This window comes from Platichthys flesus, chromosome 21 (genome assembly GCF_949316205.1).
Source record: "Platichthys flesus chromosome 21, fPlaFle2.1, whole genome shotgun sequence".
Taxonomy (NCBI): Eukaryota; Metazoa; Chordata; class Actinopteri; order Pleuronectiformes; family Pleuronectidae; genus Platichthys; species Platichthys flesus.
Window position 1 is genome coordinate 11,388,434 of NC_084965.1, and position 27,713 is coordinate 11,416,146.

The 27,713-nt window shown below is 44.9% G+C and overlaps 1 protein-coding gene across 2 annotated transcripts in view; it reads right to left on the reverse strand.

Annotated features, from left to right (window-relative positions):
* sema5a (sema domain, seven thrombospondin repeats (type 1 and type 1-like), transmembrane domain (TM) and short cytoplasmic domain, (semaphorin) 5A) overlaps positions 1-27,713 on the reverse strand; it is a 122,598-nt gene that overhangs the window by 86,889 nt on the left and 7,996 nt on the right. For both annotated transcript variants that reach the window (XR_009912012.1, XM_062379912.1), the window contains exon 2: positions 2,226-2,438. Coding sequence is in view for 1 of the 2 variants with exons in the window: in XM_062379912.1 (XP_062235896.1) it covers positions 2,226-2,373 (148 nt within the window). In the remaining variant the exon portion in view is untranslated. The remainder of the gene's footprint in view (positions 1-2,225; positions 2,439-27,713) is intronic.

Consider the following 27,713-nt stretch of genomic DNA (forward strand, 5'->3'; position numbering starts at 1 on the left):
ACAGTACGACTACAATATGTCTCCATTGAAGCTGCAGAGCCTCTAATCCACCTCGCCGCAGGAAGAAACCATTGTTTCATCGCTGCTGATCACTCAGCCCTAAAGACACTGATCCGCAGACAGCCAGTTCCTCTCTCGTCCTTTTCCCTGTGCAGTTGCCTCTGTGTTAGTGAACCATGTCTGATTGCTTACCGAAACGTCGACCCCCCTTTATCAATGCGCCCATAATTCAGCCCAAGCATTAAGCCACCGGAGCTTAATGGGCCATCGTGGTACATTAGAGAACACAAACGCATTGACCACGGATGACCCGCCGGCTGGTGTGTGGTTCCTCCGCACGCAGAAAGCACAGGGCGAGAACGTATCGCGTTAGCCGGGCAGTTAGTCATCATCCCTGCACTCAACTGGCACAGAGGGAGGACGGCCACCTCAGCTGAGAATGAAGTGACAAGGACTGGGGAAGAAGGACGGAGTGAGAGCCTGTGCCGGGTGTTGGAGAGGAGTTTGTACCTGCATGGATCTTAGTACACGCCGTGACCTTGGTCCTTCAGTAAACATAATCCACAACAGATACGATGTGATTATCTGACTGGGAGTCTGCCGGACTATAAAAACAGCACGTTGACATTCTGCTATTGTGTAGAGAGAACGGAGAACTGCAAAGATCACGACTGATAATTCCCTTAAATCCCATTTCACAGCTTTTCATACATTTAGTGAACAATGTAAGAAAGAGTGTCAAGACAATGAACTGTATCTAAAAACTGCAGAGCCTTGTAGTTAAAGTACACAACAAAGGTAATTGCACAGCCTGCTATGCACATCTTCATTTAAGAACAACAGAGAAGGGAAAAAGGCAAAATTAAAGTAAAGAAGGAGAAAGTTTTCTTTCACAGCCTAAAAACTGAATATGAATTTAAGTGGTCTGATGATAAAGCAGAAACCAGTAAAAGCAAGAAACTCTTGTATATATATGTCTGTCTAAATTATCACTTTTTTATTCGACTTTGATTTCATGCAGAGGTAGACATAAGCAGGGTTTTCATTTCTACTCGACTACAGGACTGAAACTATGCCGTCTTCCAGAAATAGTTGTAGTTGGCAAACCAACTGTGCTAATGACGTTTGAAAAAGAGAATTACATGCAGGGGCACTTAAATATGGACTTTTTGACAACATACATGTTATCGTGCTGAAAGACTGAAGGAAAAATAAGTTTGTGTTTATTATGATACTACAAAGTATCCCTACTACCATACTATACTATAGTGCATCAAGCTAGTGAGCTAGACTTGCTAACCTTAGCAGCTTACTTGAATATAGTAACATTGTTGAATCTATCCCTGACATTATTGCTGGTGATTTGGAAAGGCCAATAAAAACTAAAATACCCTTAAAACCGTGTCAATTGTAAAGTATTACTCAATTGTACTATTTCAATAGACAGCGGGAAACACTGCTCGGGAGTTAACAAAGCTATGATTAGACAATAATTGTCTGAGATTAACCGACTGTCAATTCACATTAAATCAACTTATTTTGAATTAAACTGTGAATTCTTGTCTTTCAATAATCTAATCAAAGTTTCAGGCTCATTCTTTTCAGGTTCTTTTAACCTAAATTATTTTGGTAAGTGTTTATACTAATTCCCATGTGGATTTGATGTTGTTACGACAATTCCAGAGGTTGACTATTTTACTCCAGATTACTTTGGGTACTTTCAACAAAATAGGCCAATGATAATAATCATTTTTTTTCGAGAACGTGCAGTGGCGCTTTCTTGTTTTGTCGCCGTTGCTTGAGGAAATTACCTTAACAATCGGGCTCTGTTAACTAGCTGCCCGATAAAAAAGTCAATGTCTTCTGTTCTTTTACCTTCGGTCGTAAATTTGCTTCGAAAAGAGGATTGGCAATGTCTCCCTGTGCGTTTATGTCTCCTAGCAACAGTAAAAACGTCCCGATGAAAAGGTGCAGAAAGCTTCAACATGTGGTCTGCAAATCTAACGTGGTGTAAAGTGGAGGTAGAGGATGATGGAGGTAAAGGTTGGGGTGAAAGACTGAAGGGAGGGAGAAATGGATGGAGAAGGAAAGGATATAAATTACTGGGTACAGAATACTGGGAAGTTCACAAAACCAAGGAGGGAAATAAAAACTTAATGAGCCGCAGCGATAGTCTCACCCCGGTGTTTGTGTGTGTGTGTGTTTGTGTGTCAGTGTGTGTTTACCTGAGTGTGGGACGAGTGGGTGCTCCATCTTGTGACAGGGTGACTCCGGCAGCAGCACTGGCCCTCTCCGACAGGCCACGCTTGCAGGCCGCAAGACCAGCATGCACTGCAGCAAGAGCAGTGCATGCTGGGTAAAAGGGCGTCCCATGGGGGCCTGAGCTTGGCTCACTTTTCCTCAGGCCTCAGGGGGCCAAGACCATTGGAAAGACACACCTGGAGAGACGGGAAGAGAAACAGAGTCAGGTTGGGATTTGAACAAAGGCTGATGTCTCAAGCGCTGAAAAGCATTAAACTCTATATCGCCCCTCTGTATCACCACAATCTCAAAGTATAACGGGGGGGAAGGTGAAAAGAAGAGCTGGTGATGGGGGGTGTTGGGAGTTGTCGTTGGGAGCAGCTCGTGCTCCTCACAGGCACCCGGAGACCTCACCTCTCTCACCCCTGACACATGCTGCATGAATCACAAGTGGCTCTGCATGAACTCCCAACACCTAATGAGTGTGTCTCTGCGAGTGCGGTGACTCATATCTCACATTGCATCCTTTTGTGCGTGTCTTTGTTCCCACTGCAGAAGAGCTATCTTGTACTTAATGATGAAAGGCAGCCATTTTTACATGTGCGCTGTGTGCCTTTGTGTGTTTTCCATTATTCCAGAGACTGTTTCGCCTCCTCGTGGGTCAATTAAACCCTATGGCTGCTGCAGATCTGATTTGTTTGTATTCCCACACCCGTATCCTCAAATTGCTGGATATTATACTATAACACTTACAGCATACTCATTCGTCCTGGGAAAGCCATTTGCTGCAAGAAAAACAAAGCCGTTTGCGCGACTCAATTGTTTATAATTTCTTTCTTTTATGTGTGGGGGGATGCATTGATAAGTGGTCTGGACCATCTACAGCATTGCTTTTTAATCATTCATGTCATTCGGTTACAAGGAATGATTCACGCCGAGCACAACAGAAGAATAAGCCTCCCCGAATGCATCCCACATTATGAGTGAATATCTTAGCTATAAAAGGGCGAGTAATGGCACTTTGGCTTTGCTAAAATGTGTCATATTTGAAAATGTATTCTGTAGCCGAGACTGCGGAGTGGAAATGGGCTTTTCATTTGTTGTCCACTAACTCGGGAGGGGTTTGGGGGGGGGGGGGGGGGGGGGAATGGGTTTCGTACAGGAGGAACAGAACAATCCCCCGTCCATGACAGATCTGATAAAGTGGTGAATAAGCAAAACTATTTTTTGGCATATAAAAAAAGAAGAAAAAGAAGAGAGAAGCCAAACAGAGCGGTGGTGGTGAACATTGGCTCTCTGCAGACAGACCTCGTCTCGGCTACTCTCTGAGGTATGAATCGTCCTCAGAAAGCTTAGGATGGCTCTGGGGTAACATAACACACCTAGAATGGAAAGTTTACTCTGCCTTAAAGTGGATGAATAGGCTATGTGACCTTGGGGCATTTATGGAATTCATTTAAAGTCCAATGTATCACTGCACGCTGCAGCGGGCATATGCGGTTTGCCTTGAACCCACGGAGTAATGTAAAACACCTGTCATCCACGGCGGGGGGGAAAGCAAGTGACAGCCACAGCCACTTGCCTCTCTCTGTTCCTCTCCCTGTACGTCTGGATGATTCACTCGTCTGCCTCTGTACTCTTTCGCGTAACCACTTTAGTCGCTCTGTCATCTTACATGTCACTTTTCTTTGTCTGCCACTTTCCTTGACAGCTCCTACCTATTCTTTTTCTTTTCCTCCTCCACCACCGGAGAGCCATTTTACCTGTTGGAGCTGACGGTGAGCGATTGGTTTTCAGCGGGTCGTCTTTTAGCTGGAACGTTCCTCTTGTCATTTTTCATTGAGTCTTATAAACTTTAATTTCTGCATTCAGCAAGCGAAATATATTTCATAATCTGCTGGGCACAGAGGTGAACTCGACACGGGAAATGAGATTATTGCTGTTTTTGCAGTCGTGTTTGTAATTTAAAAGGGCCGCGGGTATTCACACACTCCGACACACACGGACTATGACAGGAGCCGGAGCCGAGGTCAGAGGGTTTGTTGACCTTGCTCCCTCCGCTCCATGGACACGACCTCCTGTCGGCATGTACACGTCTCCGCGCACGTGCAAACACATGTGGGTGTTCCACCATGTTGTACATGTATAATATCTACTGCTAGTGCAAGCTATCATGTGGCTTAATTTGTGTTCTGTAGTCTTGTGGGGAGTGTATGAGATTTTAAAAGTCTTTTAATTGTGTTTGAATATAATGTTAAAGGTGCCCTGTGTAGTTTTTTGTAAACAAACATAACTTTTGTTACCTAAATGCCTTGTGTGGTTCCTTGAAGTCCAACACATGTGTGCTAGATTGTTGTCTTCTTCTCCTTTGCCTTTCTTGGCTTTCTTGTTTTTTTTGCACATCACCACCACCAACTGGATGTCAAGGAATAGCGTGAAAATGGTTTGTGCATCCTAAATCGATGTATATAAAGATGTACAACACATCTACCACGTTCTCCCACTACCCATAACTAAAGCCAAAACAGTTTGGACGCGAATGCCGCCATCTTGCACATTTTGTCTGTGCAGTTGTGATCAGGGGGTGGAGCTGGTAGGGGCGTCCCGCTGATACATATGCTCAACCAATCGCGAGTCAGTCTCAGCTGTCAATCACGACATTTCAACTCATTTATAAAATAACTACTAAAAAACAAACCTATTAGGAAAAGACAGTGTGATAAGAACTACATAAAATGAGAGAATCCATCTTTGAAAAGAAAATATTTGATGTGTAATTGTAATTTGACTTTTTAGTTTGTAGCACCAGGTTCTGTCTGCTAACATGAACGAGGCAGGACATGACCGGTACTGCAGCCGGCCATCAGGTGACGATTAAAATGCTTCGGCTTCACTTTTTGGGAGCCATAATGTCGTCCATCTTTATATTCAGTCTGTGCATTATACATAAAGGGACCCACTAAAAAAACCATTCCTCAACCAAGTCTCTTGAATTTAACCAAAGAATTATTAAACAAAATATGTAAAATAGCAGGTTTGATTCAGAGGGAATTAAATTATGTTCATTGGGACTTTTATTTGAATTTCAATTTAATTCATAATTCTATTCAGCAGTGACAGCAAAAATAGCATTTTGCATTTTTAATGTCAGAGTCGAATTGCATATAAGCCCTCATTGTGTTTGCTTTATACTTCCAACATCTGGTTTGAATGAAGCTCCACATGCTTCCATTGCTGCATTAGCATGAAGATGAACCCTAATGAAAACCTGCCATCACGCAGTGACACACAGGAGACCTCTAAACTCTGACATACTGTAAATATTTATTAGCCATAAATAAGAAAATGCACATGTCACCTTAAGGCCCTTGGATAACCTGATTTACACCACACGTCATTTGCATCATGCCTTTTTATTTAAGTAAGAGTCAGCCAGGAGTTGATTTAAAACCAAACCATTTGAGCTGTTTTTTCATTCCCCTGAAGTGATCTCTGGTGGATCCTATTCTCTATTTAACTCACAACAAGCCACGCACTGACAGGTCCTGTGGGAGAGAACTGGAAGAGCTTTCTGAGCTGTTCGGTGGTCTAAACCCTAAATCATCTCCAGGGCATCAGCACAAGCCTCCTCCACCACCACCACCTCCACCTCCCCCTCCTCCTGCTGCTGCTCCTGCTGCTCCCACTCCTACTCCTTTCTCCATCTCTCTCACACTTCTACAAATATGGACACACAAGAGCGCTCGTGCAGCGCCTGAGCATTTACAGCACACACACACACACTGAAATCACCTTGGGACCAGGTGATGGATAACAGCAGAGTACATTCAGGGCACGGAGCAGAGGGAACCCGAGCAACACAAAAACGTAGCATGGGGTAAACGATGTTGTCATTAGAAATGCATGTACCGAGCAGATAATAATGTATAAAACATCATGCAAGCCGAGATAGTGTGACACTTTGATGTTCTATTGATGTTGTTTTGGGTTTTAATTGGGTTCTGCTTGTGTACTTGTATTCATAACAACTGTAAGAAAGGTTAGTACTCGATCTAACCAAACAGAGTATGTTTCTATACTGATATGCAATGTTTGGCTCTTTCAAACCTAGAAGGGCACTTACAGCACAGACCTCCACCCAAGCTGGACTTCACCCCCATATTGCATATACCCTAGATGTATTGAGATCAGATACAATGTACAAAGAACATTTCTGCAACCTCTGTACAATTTATCATACAAATCTTATATAATAAAACCTGCATGAAAGAAATCCCCAAAACATTGAAAAGCCCCTGATATCACAATATTAAAGACAGTGAAAAAAGAATCTCCTGGAATCGCCTAGTTAATTAAATCCACGTCCGAAAGTATCCGGCAAGTTTCAAGACAATTGGTTCAGTAGTTTTTGTGAAATGCTGCTAAAATACAGAGAACCAGCAATGAAAACATAACCTTTTCGGCGGAGGCAATAAAAAAAGTAAGGAAACACATTTACAGACCATCATTAGAACTTTGCTTTATTGCCCACACAGTTTCTGGCTATTTTAAACTCAATCCGGGTTTCATCCGAGGTCGTTTCTGCCTCCAGAGCAAACAGTCATCCAGGAAAAAGATCGTAAATACAATCAGACATCAATCAGTGATGTGGCTTTGCATGAAAAATATATAAGTGAGTTAGCAGGAGCATTTTAAGGGACTTTTGGGACCCAGGCACTAAATCTTCATTCTCTTCATTATAGTTTTCAACCAAACCTCTAAAACTGCAAAGCCTTCAGTAGAAAGCTTGTGGCATGGGGCCTCCTGGACATGGCCGATCATACAGTTTAAGGAGGTTCTCACAAAATAATTGCTGCCCTGGACTAACGTGATCTGCCGCTCTCGGGGGCCCTCTCTGAACTCGGGGCCCCCAGGCGATTGCCGTTCAATACAACATTATTACCATCTTTTCAAGTTTAAAAACAAATACCTATCAAAATCTACATCCATTAGAGTCTGGGAAAAAGAGTGAAATGTAAATTTCATGATCTGCAGACCCGTACTTTAACCTTAGCCTCTACAACTAAATGACAAACTATAACTAACACCACCCTGAACTCTAAAACCAAGTCTCATTTGCAGACATGTAAAGTCAATGCCCAAGATGTCCTCAACTTCCCCAAATGCCTTTATGCCAAAGGTAAAAAAACTCACCCTGGTCCTCAAATTGTGCAACCACACATACACACACACACACACATACTCTACATCTTTGCATTTCGGCCGTTGAGGTGTCGGCTCACTAATCAATTGAAGTCTTCCTGCAGTAACGAGCGGAGAGAGGATCATATTAACACCCATATTGATTTTGTCTGGGGGCGACTTCATGGTGCTTACATTACACCATACATAATGAATGGACTCCCAAATGATCGCCGGCTTTGTGATCGCCACGTGCATACACGCCCGCACGTAAACAAGTTTGTCAAACACGAATGGTACAGATGATCCATCTGTCCAAACACAGTCAGGGTAGTGTGAGATTGGGGTCACACCAGATTGCTGATGGATGCCCCTCTCTCTCTCCCTCTCTCTCTCTCTCTCTCTCTCTCTCTCTCTCTCTGTCTCTCTCTGTCTCTCTCTGTCTCTCTCTTACTGGCCAGACAGGACACACACCAGTAAAACCAGTGCCGACTTTGCTTTACACCAAAGCACACACACCCGGAGCTGCTTTACTGTATATATACGTGGCTGTTTACGAGTTGTGAGGCAGAACGCTTGGATGCACCCGTCTGGGTGTTTGGCTGTTTATCGCTCTGTCTATCAGGCGAAGTTCTTGCCAGCTTTTGTTTGTTGTTCTGCGTCTCTGTCTGCCAACTGGTAGCTACGATGTTGGCGTCTTGTGTTTGGACCAAAGCAAACAAACACAAACACACACAGAGAAGTGACAGAGATGTTTGCTTTTTACTTTGCTGTCTGACAGGGACAGCTGTCTACTGGATGGTCTGACTGATTAGTCTGCGATTGAGCAAAATTATTGATTGATAAAAAAAAAAAAAAAAAAAGCAATGACGGAAATGACAAATGTCTACACATGTCCCAGCTCGGCAAACGGCCGGCTGACGGGCCAAACGTAGGACTGATTCCCTGGCTGAGTGAGTGACAAACTAGACGACCGGGCGGGCAGACTGAATGACAAGTGATCTGCCAAGATAACATAATATAGACGAGTGACTGACAGAGACTGATGACAGAGTGAGCGGCTGCTGCGTAAAACACAACATGATTGACAGATGAAGAGACCGGCTGACTGACCTCTATTCTTTCTTGGCTGTAATGAGGATTTTTTTTCTTTTTTTACTGACATCTGTCAAATTATTCAAACTTCTATCGTCCCTGTCCCCTGCCCCTCTACGTTTCTACCTTTCATTGACCTTTTCCCTCCGTGTTTATGCTTTCAGTCAACCTCAGTCCACTGGGTGTCTCATGGAGTCAGCGGAGGATGAAACAGCGAATGATGGAGAGATGATATCGACTTCAATTGGGTTCATTTCCGCACAGCAGGCTCCTCTCCGCTCGGTGACCTCGCAGATCAGGGGACGGATTAATTCCGTGTGAAGAAATGTCCATCTCCCTCCAAGAGTGGGATTGGAAAGCAAACATGGACGAGATGCCTTGTTTGTTTCTGAACCTTATCTGTGGCGAACAGCGTGGGCTGTTTGAAGCGCAAATCAAATGTGCACATGTGCGCTTTGTCTTTTCCAGTCTCTCACCCACTGACACCGAGTAAACAGCTCCCTCAGTTCTCTCTCCAGCCCAGTTTGCATTTCACACTCCACCTTCCTCATTCTGAAGCCACTTCTTTCTGCTGTTGGATTCAATATAAGTCATCATCAAGTCTCATTTACGCTGCCTTTACATACAAATAGAGACACAAAGTCACTGCCCCCATGCTTCCATGCATCCTTTATATTGACATGGGGGGGGGCAAGCTTTACATCCACTGGAGGGCAGCGCAGTGTTGAGGGTTTCTGACAACGACAAATATGGCGACAATGGAGGAAGTTGTGATAATTCACCTCTGAAGAAAGACGCCATGATGAACACACAGTGGAGGTCCAACTTACTAACTCGCAAAAAAATCTCTCCTCTAAGTTACGCCATTGTTGACATTTCTTGCTCGTGTTCTATTGTGTACTATAAGCTACTATTGGCAATCCTGCTCCCCCGACTGATTTTCGGGGTGGTACTGCACTGTTTTATTGGTTTCGTCTTTACCCATTAGCTTTCAGAAGATGTGAACAAATTCAGACAAAATGAAGTCAGATTACGGACGGAAGGCTCTATCAGTTTCCATAGTCATATCTAACGTTGAGCATAAATGAGCCTTAAAAAATGTGCAAGAATAGAAATGTTTTTGTGTCCACGTTGTTTCCTCTTCACCCCCAAAAAAACTCATGAACTTTCTAGTAAACAGACATAACGTGAGACTTACACAACTTTCCCCTCCCCCCCTCCACTCCTGGATGTTGGCAGCCTTGGCTCAGCAGCCAATTGTACACGACTCATCTGGAACTATCGACCCAACTGCACTCATCATACTTGTGTGTGCATGAGCAAAAAATTTGACACATATCGGAGTTTGTGTCAATGTATTTTATGTGCTACATATTATATCTATTATTTTTCTATTTGAATCCTGAATACAAAGTTTTATTTTTCCTCCACTCCACACCATAAAGTAAATCAATTCTGAGGCCACGGGAACACCTGAGCAATGCATGTTTGTAGTGAGAGGACCTTGTATAGATGTCTGTCTGAACGCATCAATAGATAATGTGGTCATCTCACTTTTTCTCTTTTCAATTTTTCCATTACTGTACAAAACAGCACAGCTTCACCGATTGAGCCTTCAACTGAGTTAGGTGAAAGGCATCAATTGTGCAGTAAAAGCAGTTTGAGCATTTATGGCTGATAACTCATGCGCCACAGAAGAAAACAGGATCTTGGATCTCCTTGAAATTATAAACATAGGTTACATGCATTCTTTTCAAAATAGATTTTTACAATCCTCTCCCTGCAATAGCGTTGGTACACACGTATCTTCACAACTGAGTGGTGCCGTGACAGCTACCACGGCTCAGCAACATGCAAGCAAAAGATTGCTGTGGTTTTGGCATTTTAGAAAATGCTAAAAAAAATAATTTTTTTCTAGAATTTTAAAGAAAGTCACACTTGACTTTAGACTCTGGAAACAGTTTCTAGTTGATAGTGACAGGGGATTGTGATGCTTGGCTGCTCATGTGTATTTCTTCAGTGTGATACTGTATTTTTTTCAGTCTTGACTTCAAACTGTTCCACAAACAGCTCTAACTTGGAATAAACTCCTCACCAAACAAATAGTGGGTTTGCTAAAAGACGTGGAAAAACAGATACTTGTGCTTTGTTGTGTTGAGGAAACACAGCTGAGGAAACAGCTGCTGCTTCCTGGTGCAGCTTCTTCGGTGCTGTGCTGAAAAATCGCAGGTACTCAGCTTAGTTCAAAGATTGTTTACAGAAACTTCTGTTCAAACTTTTACTGTGGGTTGTGTCGGGGTCAATTTAAGATAATGTCACACACCCTGCTGCTGAGTAATGGTTGTACATATCTAGACCGCTGCAATTTATTTGTATTCATTGCACAAACAGAATGAATTTTAAACATGACTAAGTTTGTATACTGTGTCCATTGGGGCGTTATGTACATCACACATATTTGCAGACAATCACTGAGTCAGAGAAAGACTCACATGGGCCGACAGACACAAACACACTCCAACTCTCTCTCTTTTGCTCGAAAACACACCCGGCAATTTCATCTGCGTCCCACCCTAACTCTCCAGAGGTTCCCAAATCCTGCTGTTATTTTTACTCATCGGGCGCCTACTGGGTGTGCATGTGTGTGTGTCGATGCAGCACAACCTCCAGACAAGGGACGGCTGCAACAACATGCAGTGTGTGGCAGGAAAAAAACGCGACATCATGCCTGATAGGAGAGAAACATCTGCGTGAAAAGCTCTCACACGCCACCAGACAGCAATTACCAGCATGACCTGGCCCAGTCTCCCTGCTTCCATGATTGCTGGAGGTAGTTCAATCTGACCTGTGACTAAAAAGCATTACGGAACGCCTGGCAGGGTAACACTTTGAATACAGAGCAGGGCTTTCGAAACTGTGCACTTCTAAATTTAGGTCAAGGTAAGGCAGAGTCAGGACTTGCAGCCACCTCTATAATTACAGAAAATGAATCATCTCCCAGGTTGCTTGGTTGCTTTCCTTTCGGCTTTTGGCAACGGTGCTATGCAAAAAGATACAGGGAGAACGTGCTTTAAGATACTGTATTATTAAAGCTTGGACAATTTGGCTTTTTCCCTGAGATTTCGCTATGAAGATTGATACCAGCTAACTTAGCTCATGGTTTACAAGGGCTCGGTAGCCTGCTTTTGCCAGGGTTAATAAAATCCAAACATCATATCCAAAACTCACTATTGAACACATTCAAATCACAAATTACCGTTCGTGCATTAGCATCACAATTTACCTACAGACAAATTTGCAACAAAAAAAACTGATAATTTCTCAAAAACATGTGGATTTAACATCTTGTCTGATGATTGCTCTAAAGATCACAAATTAACACAAAATACACATTTCCCATTTATTAAATCCGTATACTTACCTGAGTGTTACATTTATAGGCCGGACTATTTCTTGACTCTGAGCAGTTTCCAGGCAACCGGAGTAGACTCCAGGAAGTGATTGTTCCCGACCAAGTAATTAACTGACAAGTAAATTGGCACTTTGCCATTTTAACAAACAAACAACACACAATGTGTTAATTGCTCAGCTTCAGAGGTGATGTTCAGGGCTTCGAGTTGTTATGCTTCGCTAACTTATTCGGCTCCTGGCAAAAGTTTTACATTCACATACGGAGATGAGGACGATATCAGTCGTCTCGTTTAAATCTCAGGAAATAAGCGAATAAGTGTTTTTCCCCCCCAAAAAAACCCTGACGAATTTCAAAATTTAAAAAAACAGGAGATGCAGAACAGGAAATGAAATCGGCTTCATCAGAGATTCTATTTTAGCAATCTAGGCCTAGTGCTTGTGCAGTTAGAGCATGTCCAAATATAACAGGTGCACAGTTCAGGATAGTCGGAATTAATGTATTTATACTCATTCCCTTTGAGAGCCAGGCGGATGTCTTGTATAATGACTAATCTGCCAGTTAGTTGAGAGAAAGCTTCTCTCCAGAGGAAACAGTTTTCTGCACCAATGACTTCAGATCAGTGTTTTTTTGGTGTAAAAGTCAATCGCCTCAAACGCTTTCCTCTGCCTCATTTTAAGACCATGGGCCTCAAATTGGCCCAAATACATTTGCTATTTAAACAACGTGGGCGGAGAACAGGAAGTTGACCACTGTGCGGTTCTAAAACCAGCTAAGACACTTACATCAGGCTTGCTGTTGCTTTGTATCAAGTTTAAGATGGGGTCCTAGGAGCTATGGACATCACACAGCTGCCTTCAAGTGCCAGTAAACATTTCGCTACAAGTTTGACCTCTACCGGTACACAGGCTTGTGCTGCTGCTGCTGAGAGGTAGCTGTGCAATACATCATCAACTTGTATAAAAAATGGAGTGGTTGACCCAGGCACTGATCAGCTATTGAAACGGCAATGCTGACACATAACCCGAACCCTCAGGCTGTGCTGTCTGAGCTGCTCTCAATGTCAAGGAAGTGCTGTTCACAGGGAGCAGCTTGTCACAACATCCTTGAAGCGCTCGGAGAGGCTTAAATCTCCGAGAAGAAACCACTGTCCCAAAAAAACGACATCTCACTGAGAGATGATGTTTCTAGAGCAAGGTTTTACAGAGATACTTCACTGACAGCAAAGCCAGTGCTCGCTCGCTGCCAGCCACCTGAAATAAAGTTTCAGGGTTCTTTTTCCAGTTTCGAAGTCACTGATTACTTTTAATCAACAGCTAAAACTGAAGATTAACACAGATCCCAGAAACGCAAAACTGATTTGCAATCATAAGACAGGTTTGTTGTCACCCTGGAGATGATCAAAACAATCCTTTTCGCGGATTGTTTGAAGAATATACATAATGTGTCGGCATCAAGATTTCTTCCAGTTCAAAGCTTTTGTTCTCTCGCGGTGCATCGGCAGAGACCCGTCCCCCGAACGTGGAGAGGTGTCTCCTCACGCCTGATCAAGGCTGCGGATCGAAAAGGGCTCAAGACTTAACAACAAAATAACTCACCGCACATAAAGGGGAACACAAACATTACACTGGTGCGCTCCAGCAGACACGTACACACTCACCTGGGAATGCAGCGATAAGGAACATAAAGCCCGGCTTGCTGAGGAATGGTGACATTTTTAAAGCTTTAATTACATGCTTGGCTAACGGGTAGCCGACTGCCTCACCGGGAGCAAAATTACACTATCACTGTCCACAGCTGTGCATAGATTGGAGTCTAAAGCAGCCATTCGCACAAACACACCTGCTTTCTGCACCTCGGAGGCAAAGTGGGGCCACCCCGCCGCTCAGCTGAAAATCAAAGGCAACAACCAACTACGGGAACAGCTCATTGATCGAGACTTTCAGGAAAACAGCACAGGCGTGACTCAAAGAAGAAGGAAATACTACCTTAATTCAGGAATGGTGCTAAGTCAAATCTAAATGAAAAGATAATTACAGTCATCCGAGGGTAAATTCCTCTTATTGCGCTGACAACGTGAAATTAGTCAATGGAGACTCTTTCTTTTTTTTTTGTTCAGCACAGAGCGCTGCGGTTTTGAATCATCCAATTACTCACATTGTAATCAATCATATCAGCTTTGGTGGTGACAGGATGTGACTCTGGGAATGATGGATGGAATCTCTTACAGATATGATTTCTCTGCAGGAGAGGTCGAGCCCCTGAGCTGCAAACTTACAACTGTACAGTATGTTCTGTTAAATCTTCCACGGCAGAGGTGGAAAAAGTTAAAACTGTACATTTATCCAGATACTGCACTTCAGCCTTAATCAGATTTTTAGGTTTTACACTCAACTACATTCAGAGGTTAGCTTAATACTGTACTTTGAACTATTGTACCCTCTGCTATACAGAGCAGTTTCTGTGAAGCTCCTTGAGAGGCGGTTGTGGCTTGGGAGGTAGAGACAGTCATCTATTAACCAGAAGGTTGGCGGTTTGAACCCGGCTGCTCCAGTCTGCATCCTGAAGTGTCCTTGGGCAAGTTACCGAACCCAAAATTGACCCTGACGGCCATGCTGACCGTGTGTGAAGGAAAAAGTGTTGCATATAGAACTATGTGGTCCATGTGGATCCATCGTGGATTGTGGATTTATAACTTCAGATCTGCTTAAGGTGTCGATTCATTTCTGAACTCGAAGCCTTGATCTACTGGTTTTCTCATCACTTCATGCATGACAACATGGAACACTAAAGAAAACACTTCATCACTTTTGTTGAGGTCTTTTAAAAATCAGATCCGTCACTGACAACAGTCCGATCCAGTTAGAGTCAAAGGGAGGCTGGGACCAGGGAAGTGTGCCGTAATCAATCTTCCTACGTTCCGTGCAATCAACACATGCAGGATAACAAGCCTAACAGCCTGCCAACTTCCACAGCCCGGTAATTGTATGCCTGAAAAACAACAACAGCCAACTCTTTGGCAGGAAAAAAAAATCACAGGCACGTTTACTTCAGCACAGGCAGAGGATCTGATGGGGAAGGAGCCATAAGGAAGCTGCCTAAGGATGACTCGTCTTACTGTATCTGAAGAAATGTGGCAGGAGGGATAGTAAATTAGCTCTCGGCTCCACTGGAACCAATTAATTACCGGGGCGTGTGCGCGTCAGTGTGTGTGTCCGTTGAGTGTCTGGCCTTTGTAATTTTCTCCCATTAACACCAGAGACCGGCACAACAGTAGAAAGTTATTGCATTAATGAGAGGGTGAGAGGAGTTTGGTTAGCGGCAGCTGCTTTAACATCCAGCAGAAGTGGTCTTGTGTGTGTGCGTGGGGGAGTGTGCGCGTGTGCAAGCGCGTGTCTCTCTGTGTCTCCGTCTCCCCGAACATGTCTCCCAAGGGTAAGGTGGAACAACAGAGGAGCAGAGTCGGATGCGGCGCCTGCAGGCAACCCGATGTGATCGTGTCTCTGCTAAACCAAGCAAACAGATGTCCTCTCCCTCCGTCTCGCCTCTGTCTGTCTGCCCCCCCCCCGTCTTTCATGCGCAGTGGTTAGGAGTGGGAAGGATTGTGTTTCACCAGGAGCTGAATGCACGTGTCCAGGTAACCTCCTCGAAAATAGAGACACCAGAGAGTTGGAGCTACTTTCAGAACCAACCTGAAGTCCTTAGCCCCGGGCATCTTGTGTCTCCGTATCTATTAAAGCCATGTTGAAGCGAAAGGCTGCTGTCGAAAACCACGGAACTACAACTTCAGTAACTTTTCATCTGCAGTCGAAGTCGCGAGGAGGACTTTATTAGTCTGCGGCGCAATTAAGGAGGTGCGGCAATTGAAACATGTTGGTTCTGCATTTATGCATATCACACACACACACTGGTACGGCCTGTAATTTGTGCACAGTAGCAGAAACTGAACTATAGCAGACATTAAAAGCTCATTAATGCCTTAGAAACAGAAACAGACAGAGCTTTATTTTAATACCCATTGTACATTTTGTTCTATGAAAGCTTACGGATATGAATAAAACAGACAAATCAGAGCAGTACCACAGGAAATTGTGTGTGTGTGTGGGGGGGGGGGCGGTGTAGCCAATAGTTGAGGCAAGGTGAACCTAGGTCAGTTGGTAAGAAATTAGGCATCTATGTCGTTACTTCCTCTGCCCTCTAGTGGACGTATCTCTTTCGTATGTAAAGGCAGCATAAAATGAGCAGACACAAACCAACCGAATATTTCAGGTTTACTAAATAGAGTTTTACTGTGTATAAATGTATCAACTGTATATACATTAATTGGAAGTCCTCCAAGACCTTTTTTTTTTTTAAACAAGTCTCTCCTCTTGAGGTCATGGGAATGCACAAAATAAGAACGGCTGATTAATAAGCTCCTTTTACATCCTGTGAAGATGTGAGTAAGCGAATCAAATGATTATTTTGCCGTGTCTTTGAAATCCAAACATTAAAGAGGGTAACTTTGACCATCAGTGCCTCGGTGATTAGGAGCATGCGGGGAGGTGGTAATTGCGTTTCCTCCTGTGATCCAGTGTATCTTCCCCCACGAGGGAGGCCGGGCTGTTTGTGGAGCAGCGAACAACAAACACAAACGCGTCTCTCGCCAAACACACTCTCTCTTTAATAGATGATAGACATAGAGATGTCCATCATTACAGAGCTGCATATGAAAGCCTGTGTAATTAGGTTTTCTGTTGAGAATCAAAACCACAGTTTGCCTCAGCACCGTCCCTAATGATGTCTTACAAAATGGTGGAGACGTCAATCAGACAGCACATTTTGTTCATCACATCAGAAAATCACACAAAATTAGAGTTGTATTTAGCTTAATGTCTTCCTCCTGCTAATGGCATCAACAACCAATATTAGTGTAACTTCACCCTCAGCTAGGAGCCTGAAAAAAAACTGCTTAAAACTGGGCAGGGGACTGAGAGGGTGAAGGCAGCGGGGCTGGATGTGAGAGGGTCACTGTCGGGACACTTTCAGGCCCCCCCAAAAAAGAGAGGGACACAGAATCGCGAGACACCTCTGCCACACAGGAAGTGGAGGATGTTACAGAATCCAGAATCCCCTGAAGTAGACATTATACGGGGGGAACATGGCAGTCCCAAGCCACATCAGTTCATTGGCTCCAGCTCTGTTACGCCCAAAGCCAGAGGTCTCAGGGTTGAGACAATGCAAATGCAAGAGAGGGTGGAGGCAACGCATCGTTTGTTAGAGGGCTAATGCAAGTGAACGCTCAAATAAGTTGTAGAGCTATGTGATTACCATTCCACAGAATGTCCAATAAATCAAGAGCGACATACTGCCATCCCTACCAATAATGTCTCTTAGCCAGGTGAGTGTGCGGGAGCGAGACCGGATCACAGTTTGTCTCTAAACACCATTTCCCCAGTCTGACGATGAAGTTGTCCACACTAGATTAGAGATTAGATCTCGTTCATTCAAGACAACTGTGTTACTTGAAGGTTAAAAAAAGAAAGTAAGACCACAGCACACATACCCTCCCCCACATCATGCTGTGTACATTCGTAGGGCCACTGGCTTAATGGCCGAGTTGTCCTTTAGCATGTGCTCATTAACCGCTGTGACGAAATGCCAGTTGGAAGTTCACGACTATTGTCCAGAGCACGCGTTGACAGCGAGCCATGGGTGAACCAGTGGGTTGCCTTAATGTAAAGACGTCATATAGGTAAAAGTAGCACACGTTAACCACCTAAAGGTGAGCTACTAACATCAGTGTAGCTGTCGGGTCGATAATTGACTTTGCAGCGTTTACATGGAACAGGAATCCATAAAGTTCAGATTGTACGAAGCACTCTCACACGCCACCCTCTGCATACAAGGACAGGAGAGGACGCATCAGGCTTCTGAGGGAAGTACAAAAACCGAGGCTCGTGCAGAATTTTCTCCCGGTGCCATTATTGATGTTGATCCCTCGGCGCGTCACGCTGCACTCTTACTAATCAGGTCCCACTGTAATGTTTCCACACTGTCTCCCTCTCGCTGATCAATGACACTCTGCCCTCACTCAGAAGCACCAAACTTCAGAGAGGGAGCGTGGCCTGCACAGTTAATCCACTCCGCCGGTGTACCGCTAAATCATCAAACCCGCCACATTAGACAGAGGGAGGGTGGAGAAGAATGCCAAAGAGGGGAAATTAGATCACGGGGGTGCAGACCACACACACACACACACACACATACACACACACAGAGAAAACACACGCAAACACAATCTACAGTTTGAGCAATCGCCTTTAGACATGGTGGTCCCCAGGTCCGTTTCACAGGATAAGTATTTTGCCGACGTGTTAAGCAGATCAGGTGTCGGCTTGAAACGACAGATTCCTGTTACGGTAAATACAGTTACAGCAAATCATCACTTCCCAAATGGGCTTCACAATAAAAGCATTTTAATGTGAAGGTCACGCTACGCCCTTTCCTTGAAATGCTGTTTGCAGCAGCTAATGTAACAAAGGATTGATTTTTGTATTGGGTGTAATTATGGCCAGAAACAGTGCATGCATGGACAAAGTAAACACAAAGTGAAAGCTCTGATGTGCAGGTGGTGCCACAGGAAATGTCAGGGAGAACAGGGAAGTCAATAAGATTCATCCTTTGGGGCACCGTGCATATCTGGAGCCAATTGTACGATAAACCTTGAGATATTTGTGGAGATTTTTCGACCAAAGTGGTGGAACTGCCAACCCTAAAGGCAGCAACATGGCTGAAAGAAAGAAACGCTTGATATTATCAGGTCGCTTTTGATTTGTTAGAAGACCTGCAGAAACACGCAAATAAGACCCAAATACAATTTCTCACACTTTACCAGATACTGTGAGTGGTAGCACACAGGGCTCTGTTCTGAATATGTGTTCACCCTCAGGTCAGGCTTTCTTAAAAATGAATCCAGGGTTGTGGTATTATCTTATAAGAGAATTATCCAAGGGGGTTTCATGCTGTGTGGACAGAGGATTATTCAGATTCTAGTATTGTGACAAAGAGATATCAATGGAACTGGAACTGATGGTGGATTCTGCTTAAAAAATAAATATATTCTATATTTCTATCAAGTAACATATGTTAATATCATAGACTGTGTCTAAAGATGGACGATTCCCCAAAACCTTGCCTCCTCCAGGTCAGTGGATGGGACATGGAACAATCAAAAAGGTAGAAGAACACATCAAAATAATTTTTGCACAATTCTTATCACCGATGCAAAATTGTTACGGTAAAGCATGATTGACAGCTGAGACTGACTCGGGATTGGTCGAAGGCATGTATCAGTGGAACATGACTCTATCTATCTATCTATCTATCTATCTATCTATCTATCTATCTATCTATCTATCTATCCAACCATCCACCTATCTAAGCGTTGTACTAACAGCAAAATTACTACTCATAAGGGGCTCGTATTATGAAGTGCTTTTACTTAGTGACACACACAGACAAACACACACACACACACACACACACACACAGACAGACAGACAGACACACACACACACACACTACACCAGCCACTCTCATCACTCTTCAAAACAACAATGTTCTTTTCATTTCATGTCATAACTGCCTCCGAGCAACATCGCAGCCTTTCAAGACCTTTTATGACAAACATTTGTGAATATTTGAAGACGTCAGGCTCCGACAGCTAATTCTGAGTCCTTGGGGTTCGGTGCCACGTTGCCCCATAAAAACACAGACAACACAAAGCGAGTTTCCTCTAATTGACCCAAATGAGCCGCGCAACAAATAGAAATCACTTTGATAATGTGTCATCACTCCAAAACGAGAAAGAGAGAGAGAGAGAGAAGCATTAGAGACTGCAAAGAGTGAGTGTGTCTGTCTCTGAGTGTTCGTGACCACAAACACGATCAGTCAGAGGAGATGAAGCGTATGTTTAACATTTTTTTTTTCGTCCGGGGCAAAACTATTAAGACGGAATCATCAAAACCTCACCTCGCCATTTGGCTCGGAGGCAGGAGAGCATGTGTGTAATTGTTGTAAGAATGCCTGTGTCAGCAGGTTTACAGCAGGAGAGCAGGTGTGTGTGTGTGAAGGCACGGTGCGGCTTCGGGGTTTCGTGTGGCTGTTCAATACACGTTTTGTGTGTAGGGTGGTGGTTGGGGGGAACTCCAAGGGTTCAGGGATAAAAGTGGGAAGCTGCAGTCTCTATTTGAGCCAGTGTTAACTCCGGACGCCCTCGTAGCTGCAGGCTCCTCCGCTAACTTGACTGGACAGGCACGGGCCAGGTGCCTGTGCCCTTCTCCGTGCTGAAATGAGGGCTCGGGCAAGGACAAGCCGACACACACACAAACTTTAAAGGGACAAACACACACTCACAATCTTTAAACGTTCCCCCCCCTTTTTTTTATCTTTCCATGAATTCATACTTGGTGCCACATCGTCTTCCTAATGCCACCCAGCAGCTATAACAATACCGCCTAATAATCTGCAGCTTCCCCGGCCGATGAGGAAGACACACACACACGAGCCGGTATGGCATGTGTGTACAGCTGTGACAAGTCTAATTTGAGCTCACAGCTAAATATACAGTGGAGTGCAACGCTGCCCCTCTGAACCGTGTAGCTTCACGAGGCCTTTGATGGCTCGACATCAAAGCTGGATATCATCGCTTTTAACTATAATATATTAATTCACGTTCTATGTTTAGGTTCGGTCTTATATTGCTGCGGAGGTGAAAAAAAAAAAAGAAGGGAAAAAAGTTAACTTGCCCTCTCGATGTATATTCATGAGGCGTTACGGTACCTCGGAGCCGCACAAGACACCGAGCTCCTCCGATTTTTGGTCGACTGACCTACATTCACGCCGAAATGATGGCACGCATTAATCCGGAGATACCTTCCTGTGTCATTACGATAATAATTACAGGTTCGGGTCCTGATTAAAAGCCCCGGCACCTCCTCCAAATCCCCGGGAGTCAGTCACGAGAACACCGGGTGTATTTAATGTGTGGTCTCCGCTGTTGTTGACACACCGGTGCCGGGGTCCATCTGGGCCTGATTGTAGGCCAAGAACAGATGTTCCTGCCTGCCTGTATTTATTTTGTTTGTTTTTCTGTGTGTAAGTGAACGCTTTCTATTCTACCTTGACACATGTGTGTGTGTGTGTGTGTGTGCACAGCTGTCTACGTGACCCAAATGTATCTATTACCGCTGAAATGCTTCTTTGTCTGTGTGAGTGTACCTGACCCACTTGTAACTGTTTGTTTGCTTGTTTGTTCCTCAGCGAGTGGTTTACGACGACGGCAGTGTTGTCGTATGTTAACACTTGTGTGTCTGTTGTTCGCAGAGGTTTAATCCCGTCATATTTCTTATATTTAGTGGTCTCCTCCTTTAAGTGTTGCCGTAGTGTGTGTTGTTTTGCTTTTGAGTCTCCCCGCTTATAGAGCTGAAATAACGACATGATTTATGAGCTAGTCGACTAAACACAAAAAAACAGAAAGATGAGAGCGCTTGTGTTTTCCGCGCGAGGTATCCGTGAAATTCCCCAGGTAGTAGCTGCTGGAACTACTGGAATAACTGTGGGAAATCCATCCGGCTAAAAAACAAAAGTAGGAGCCTCGTTGTCGGTAGAGGCATGAGAGGGAAAGACAGAGTGATACACACCCTAAGGGTAAAACAACGGTGAACCTCCAACACTACATGCACACCCCTAATTATCATCTGGCACAAAGAGCGAGTCGCTACATGGATTGACGGGGAGGGTTCTCCAAGTTTGGCCAATCAGAGGACAGCGGGCTTTTAAGGAGATCTGAGCTGAACTGACAAACAAATAAGAACTTTTTTTGAACTGTGATTTTCTTTTTGAACTGTGATTTTTATAAAAAGCTTCTCTTTGGGGCGTCCCAGAATAAAAACACAGACCAAGAAATTGTGTTTCCCCTTTAAAACCAGTTGGAATTCTTTCTCCTCCTTAGTGCTTTTAAGACAAATTTATTTTGCCATGTTTTGCTACAACGTCACTGGAGATGCATTGCTGTGATTTGGGAGGTGTGTGCGGCTCCTCTGAGACTTAAACATTAGTGTGTGTGTCTTTGCAGAAGCATGCCTCCAGCTCGAGGTAGCCTTGTGTATTATATTCATCCTATACAGTGACTTATTTAGATTTAATTTAATCTCATTGGATTTAAAGGTGAAAAGTTCAAAAATAGTCTTAAAAGTCTATTTTAAGACTAGGCTTGTCTAGGCTTTAAATTTTTAACACAACTGCAGAGTAATAACCCTTCTTCCTTACAATGTCAACTAGAGTAACAGATAAGCAGCAATTTGGCCTCATTTTATTACATTACATTACATGTCATTTAGCTGACGCTTTTTATCCAAAGCGACTTACATTTTTAGAACACTCATCATTTTTTTTTATGAGGGGCCATCTAGGGGTTCAGTATCTTGCCAAGGACACTTAGGCATGCAGATGGGATAGAGTGGGATTCGAACCGGCGACCTTCTTGTTGCAGAGCACCCACTCTATCCCCTAGGCCACGCTCTCCCCACGCCGATATGCTAATTTTACAGATGCGGAGAAAACAGCTCAGACGGAGCAGTATCAAGGGAAATCTGGAGGTGGCCGTGTAGCCACTATTTAAAATTAGATGGCCGTGAAACACAAGGAAGAAATGTCAACAATTCTGAGACTTTTCAAGGACGGATAAGTAAGGTAGGTTGGAACTCGCGGCCTTTACTACACTGTCACGACACGGCCGCTGTGTTTGTTGTTGCAAGAAACCGACTCTGCGCTGCCCTCTAGTGGATGTATTGCATAGGAAACATGCCAACGATGAGGTCGTGTTGAAGTTTGTGGGCAGTGATGGTTACATCGTTTGAAAACAGATCTCTTCTTGTACATGGAGGCAGCATAATTAGCCCTTTCAATGAAAATGTTAGAGGGTAAATGGTATCATTTGAGATGGGTAGATATAATGGTTGGGACATTGATATGGATCATATCCCAACTGTCAACACCTAAATTATTACAACGTAGGCCCATTGCGTCTGCCCATGAATTCTTGAAGGCTCCAGGCTGCTCAGCTGTCTGACGAGACTGAAACACGATGAAGTAACAGATTTCATTCTCACACCGAACTGCTCATCAAAACGTCAAGAGCAGAGCAAAAGACTGGAGCGACAGAGGAGGTGAGAAAGTCACTTGAGATAGATTAACGCAGAGAGGTTGGCGATAATGAGAGGAATACAGGAACAAAAGGATTGAAGGAGATGGAGGACAGGATGAGGAGAAGAGGTCGGATGAGACGAAATTAGGGTAACGGGGCAAGGATGAAGGAGGTGGGAAGGGGTTTAAAGAGGTTAGGCAGGAACAAAAGGAGCAGTGAGCGAGGAGGAGAATGGGTAGGATTAATAGAAGCCGAAATCAGATGGAAAGAAGGTAAAGGAGAGAGGGGAGTTTAAAGGCACTTCAGAGGAGTGAAAGGAGGATCGGAAAGCGCGGCTTTGCAGGGAAGAGTGGGATCTCCATAAATAACGCACACCACATGCCGTAAAAAGGGGCCGTCCCTCACATCTCTCCGGCCCCGAGTCCGGTATGTCATGTGTCAGGAGGGCAAGTCCCGCGGAGGTAATTGAATCAGGACATGAAAACAACAGGGTAACAGGCGCCGGGTGAGGTGGTCAGGCACAGCTGGAAAAGCAACAGGTCGCCCGTTTTAAACTGAAAGGAAAGGAAACACCGGGGGGAGCGGCAGTGTAACAGCAGAGTATCTGGGACCGCGGCGCCTGGAGAGCCGGCTCCGCGCAGCCTTTCGCGAGAACCACAGCTCCAGGTGCACCACGGAGAGGATCTGTTTAACATCCAACTCTTTCCTGAGACCACCTCTGCCTCATAATGTTTCTGAAGGAAACCAGTGCACACGCAAAAAATACCAGTAATGACCCAGCTGCTTTTTCATAGCCCATTTTCAGACATGAACTCCGGAGAGTGTCAGCGTAATTGAGTGTGGGCGAAGTCTTAAATCTCCGAAGGCTTCGGGAGAGGGGTGGAGCAGCAGGCGGAGGCACAAAGTAACATATTTATTCTACGTATATGGTTTACGGCTTTTATCAATTAAAGGTCTCTTGATAACTTTGTCTGCGTCTTCTACGTGGGAGGCGTCTTTCATTCGCTAAGTCTGTGAATCCTGTGGAGGATTTCCTGCTCTCGCATCGGCTCATTCGGGCCTTCTCCGGAGATTTTCAAGGCCGCTGGTTGGAGAAACTCCAGAGAAAGTCTGGAGCCTCTCACTCAAACATTTGCCTTCACACATCCAACCCCTGCGTAGACTGCCTGGACATTATCTGGAGTTCATTGCAAGTCTTAAAGCAGCTTAACATAGGGAATGTTGCGGGTGCAAGCAACTAAAATGGGCCCAGTCAGCTCTAAGTGGTGTGTTTGTGTTCCTGTCTGGGCTCAACAAGCAAACTCCTGTCGGCGTAAAGCGGAAATCACCAATGAAACCTTCCTTTGCTCCCTCATCCCTCAAAGTGAGGAAAACCTGGACGTGAAGGTTCAGTCTGGAGGCAGCCGGTGAATCAACGCAAACACAACTAGGTGTAAACCAGCCTAACAAGGGGGGAAAAAAAATGTCTTAGTCATGTCTGCCACCAGGCCAGACTGTTAATGTCTGCACTTTTTCTATTGGACGGGCCCCCCCCTGGTCCGCCTCATACAATTATGTTATTCCCCCGGGGCTGTGCGGGTGGGTGTCTGCATTGTGAGACTGGGTCTGGAGGTGATAAAACAGCAGCGAGCACATAAATAATGACTTAATGATCCCTCCCCTCCGCCCTTAGTTGAGAATGATGACGCTGGAGGTTTTCTCCGACCCAGGGCGCTTGGCGAAATCCACATGTGGCCTCCAGGTGTGCTGAACTGCAACTCGCTCACTTCTCAACCTCCACACTCAGCCATGTGTGCGTCCACTTGTGCTTTGGTCCATTTTTTTTATGATCCCCGCCATTCGCTGACTATCCAACCATAAATCTGTTCTTTCCCTGCGCGAGCCTTCGTCTCCTTGCAAATGTATCGTGCATGTGAGAGATGTGTTGTGTTCTCAGGAGAGTGATGCGGCCCTGATGATCCGCATCACTCAAGTTGCGTTTCTCTGTTTATACACAAATGTGTGAAGGTTGCTGTGAGTGCATGTGGATGTGTTGCAGAGGAGAACAGGTGTTTTGATTGACAGACTGCGGGGGACCAGACGCTGAATCAGACTATGGGCAGAAACAACAGTATGATTCCTGTAGTTGTTTCCTACGGCTACTACCAGTGCTATCTAACAATAGCAGTATAGTCACATGACTCAAGCACTGCATTAGCAGCCTTTATCTCCTGCACTGTAAACACACTCTGCAGCTGAATGTGGATGTCGGAAATATTTGTGCGCCGTTTCCCGCAGAAGATATTTTTATTTTATTATTCGCCAGCACCTTGAAACCTTTCGCCCGCCCCTGAAAAGCGATAATTTCGAGGAGGAAAACGACGACTAAGAAGCAAAGTGTCTGTGACCTGCAAATTGCTTTAATTGCATCAGTTAAAACCGATGAACCCTGGATCTACGAGAGAGGGAGAGGAAGCACACTCGGAGCATGCGTGCGCTCACACATCTCTGTGCAATTATTAAAAAAAAACAGGTCACATTGGTTTTTTTTAAGCAGGCAAGAGGGAGCATATTTGGAATGAGAAAGTGTTAATTAGGATAAATGGGGATCAGGGAGGGAGTCGGCGTGGGTGTGGAGCTCTGCTGATGACAATGATAGTTTACAGTGGGATCTCATGAGACCTGCCGCTGCCTGTGGCCTGATCACTGCACCGGGAAGCCGCGAAGCGCTGTTGCTACATGGCCGCTAACACACAACACGAGGATGGCTGGTCTCCCACTGCATCCGGGGCCCTGCACTATACGACCTTCCACATCAGGAGGAGGGCGACTGGAGGAGATTATTTCCGTCTGGGGATGAATAAAGTGTTGTATAATATTATGGTTTTCACTGCAGGGTGAGAAAGCAAAGGAGGAGATAACGTTTCCCTTTGTCTGAAAACAGTTGTGAATGGTTTGTAGATCTACAACTACATATTCGGGGCTTCTTGTAACCAGCAGCGGAGGCATTAAAAGAACCTCATCCACCTTGACTCGCACAATTACCTCCTGAGTATCAGCAGCCTGATGGGCCCTCGCAACGGCTTCCACTTCGCAAACTGCTTTTTGTGTGCTCTGCTAAAGTCAACAGAAAAAAGAAGATGTTGTCCCTGCAGGGAAGAATCCCCCCCCCCCCCCCCCCCTTTTTTTTTTGCCCTCAGCTGATGTTGTGGAAGGAGAACCTTTCCACGGAAAGAGCCTTCGGGGAACGGCGTGCAGCACAAAATAGATCTGAACGCCACGGGGCCCTCGCCTCGGAAGGGCAGAGGTCTATTTTTTAATGTCAAGAAGAGCGCGGCAACAAAGCGTTGCGTTGCGGCAAGTCCAGAGGAAATGTATCGCCTGCGTAGGAGTTCCCTCCCGCGCTGGCCCCCCCTCCAAGTTCTGCAACAAGCTTAAGTCCAAAAAAAAAGAACGCACAGGTTTTTTTTCCTGCAGCGAAATCCACTTTATCCACCGTTTACATTGATTTCACTGAGATGATCTGCGGCTTATCCTCATTAAGGGAAATGCTAATTTCTCCTCCAAATCCCCCCGCTGCGATGATGAGCGCTGAAAAGTGCGTGTGCGTTTTCACACCTTTCGCCCACAGCTGCATGTATGTTTCTTTAAAAGTGGCGGCAAGGAGGTCGGGGGTCGCGTCTGGTCAAGCTGAGGTCGGTCGACAGGAGCAGACTCGTCCCTGAGTGAAGCCGGAGCGAAACCTTTTTCTTCCAGTAGCTCGGAGTCGCCCTGCCGACCTCCAGAGGTCGACCACAAGCACCTGAGCACGTGAAGTAAACAACTTCACATTCTCCATGTCTCGTACACGGGAATCTTTTTTTTCTTACGGCCGCTGCCTTCTCACTCTTTTCTGCTTCTTCTCGGGGATTCTTTACCTTGTTGATTTCACCTTTCTCTCCGTCTCTCTCGCTCCCTTTGCTCTGTCAAAGCTCGGCCTACGCTGGGAAGACGCTGCAGGGTCTAACACTCGGCTCTTCTGTTCAGACAACACAGCCGAGCGCAACACAACACCTTCACTGACATGTGTGTTTTCAGGCGCTCTTTGTGTTTGTGTTCGTGTCCTCCTTCTCTTCTGCATGCAAGCGCGAGGAGGGAGGGAAAAAAAAACCCCAGCACACTTCATCCTGCAGAATCTTTTTAACAATCCACTCCGGTCCCAACAGGGCAGTGTGCAGAAGAGGAAGCACAGGCAGCGAGTCAGCACAACTCTTGAACGTAACTCAGCTCTCGGGGGAGTTCGGCAACACAATAGAGCCACAGCGGGAGAAGGGAAACACTCTCTCGTTTCATGAACAGCATAATCAGACCACTGCGACCGACCAACTCGCTTTTTGGGAGGAAAAGAAAAAACACTCCTGGCGATAACCTCTCGAATTACTGCATTATCATCTGCTGCAACTGATAGTCTTATCGCTGAAGTCCAGCACCTGGCTAGACTTGTAATGTTCCATAGCTAAATATTCCGTGAAACCAAACTCCTACTTTTGAACAAAGGTACTCGACTCCAAACGACCACTTCTTCTCATGCACGCAGGTGAAAAAGCCTCACACGCAGTAACTGCGCAGTCAACAAAACGA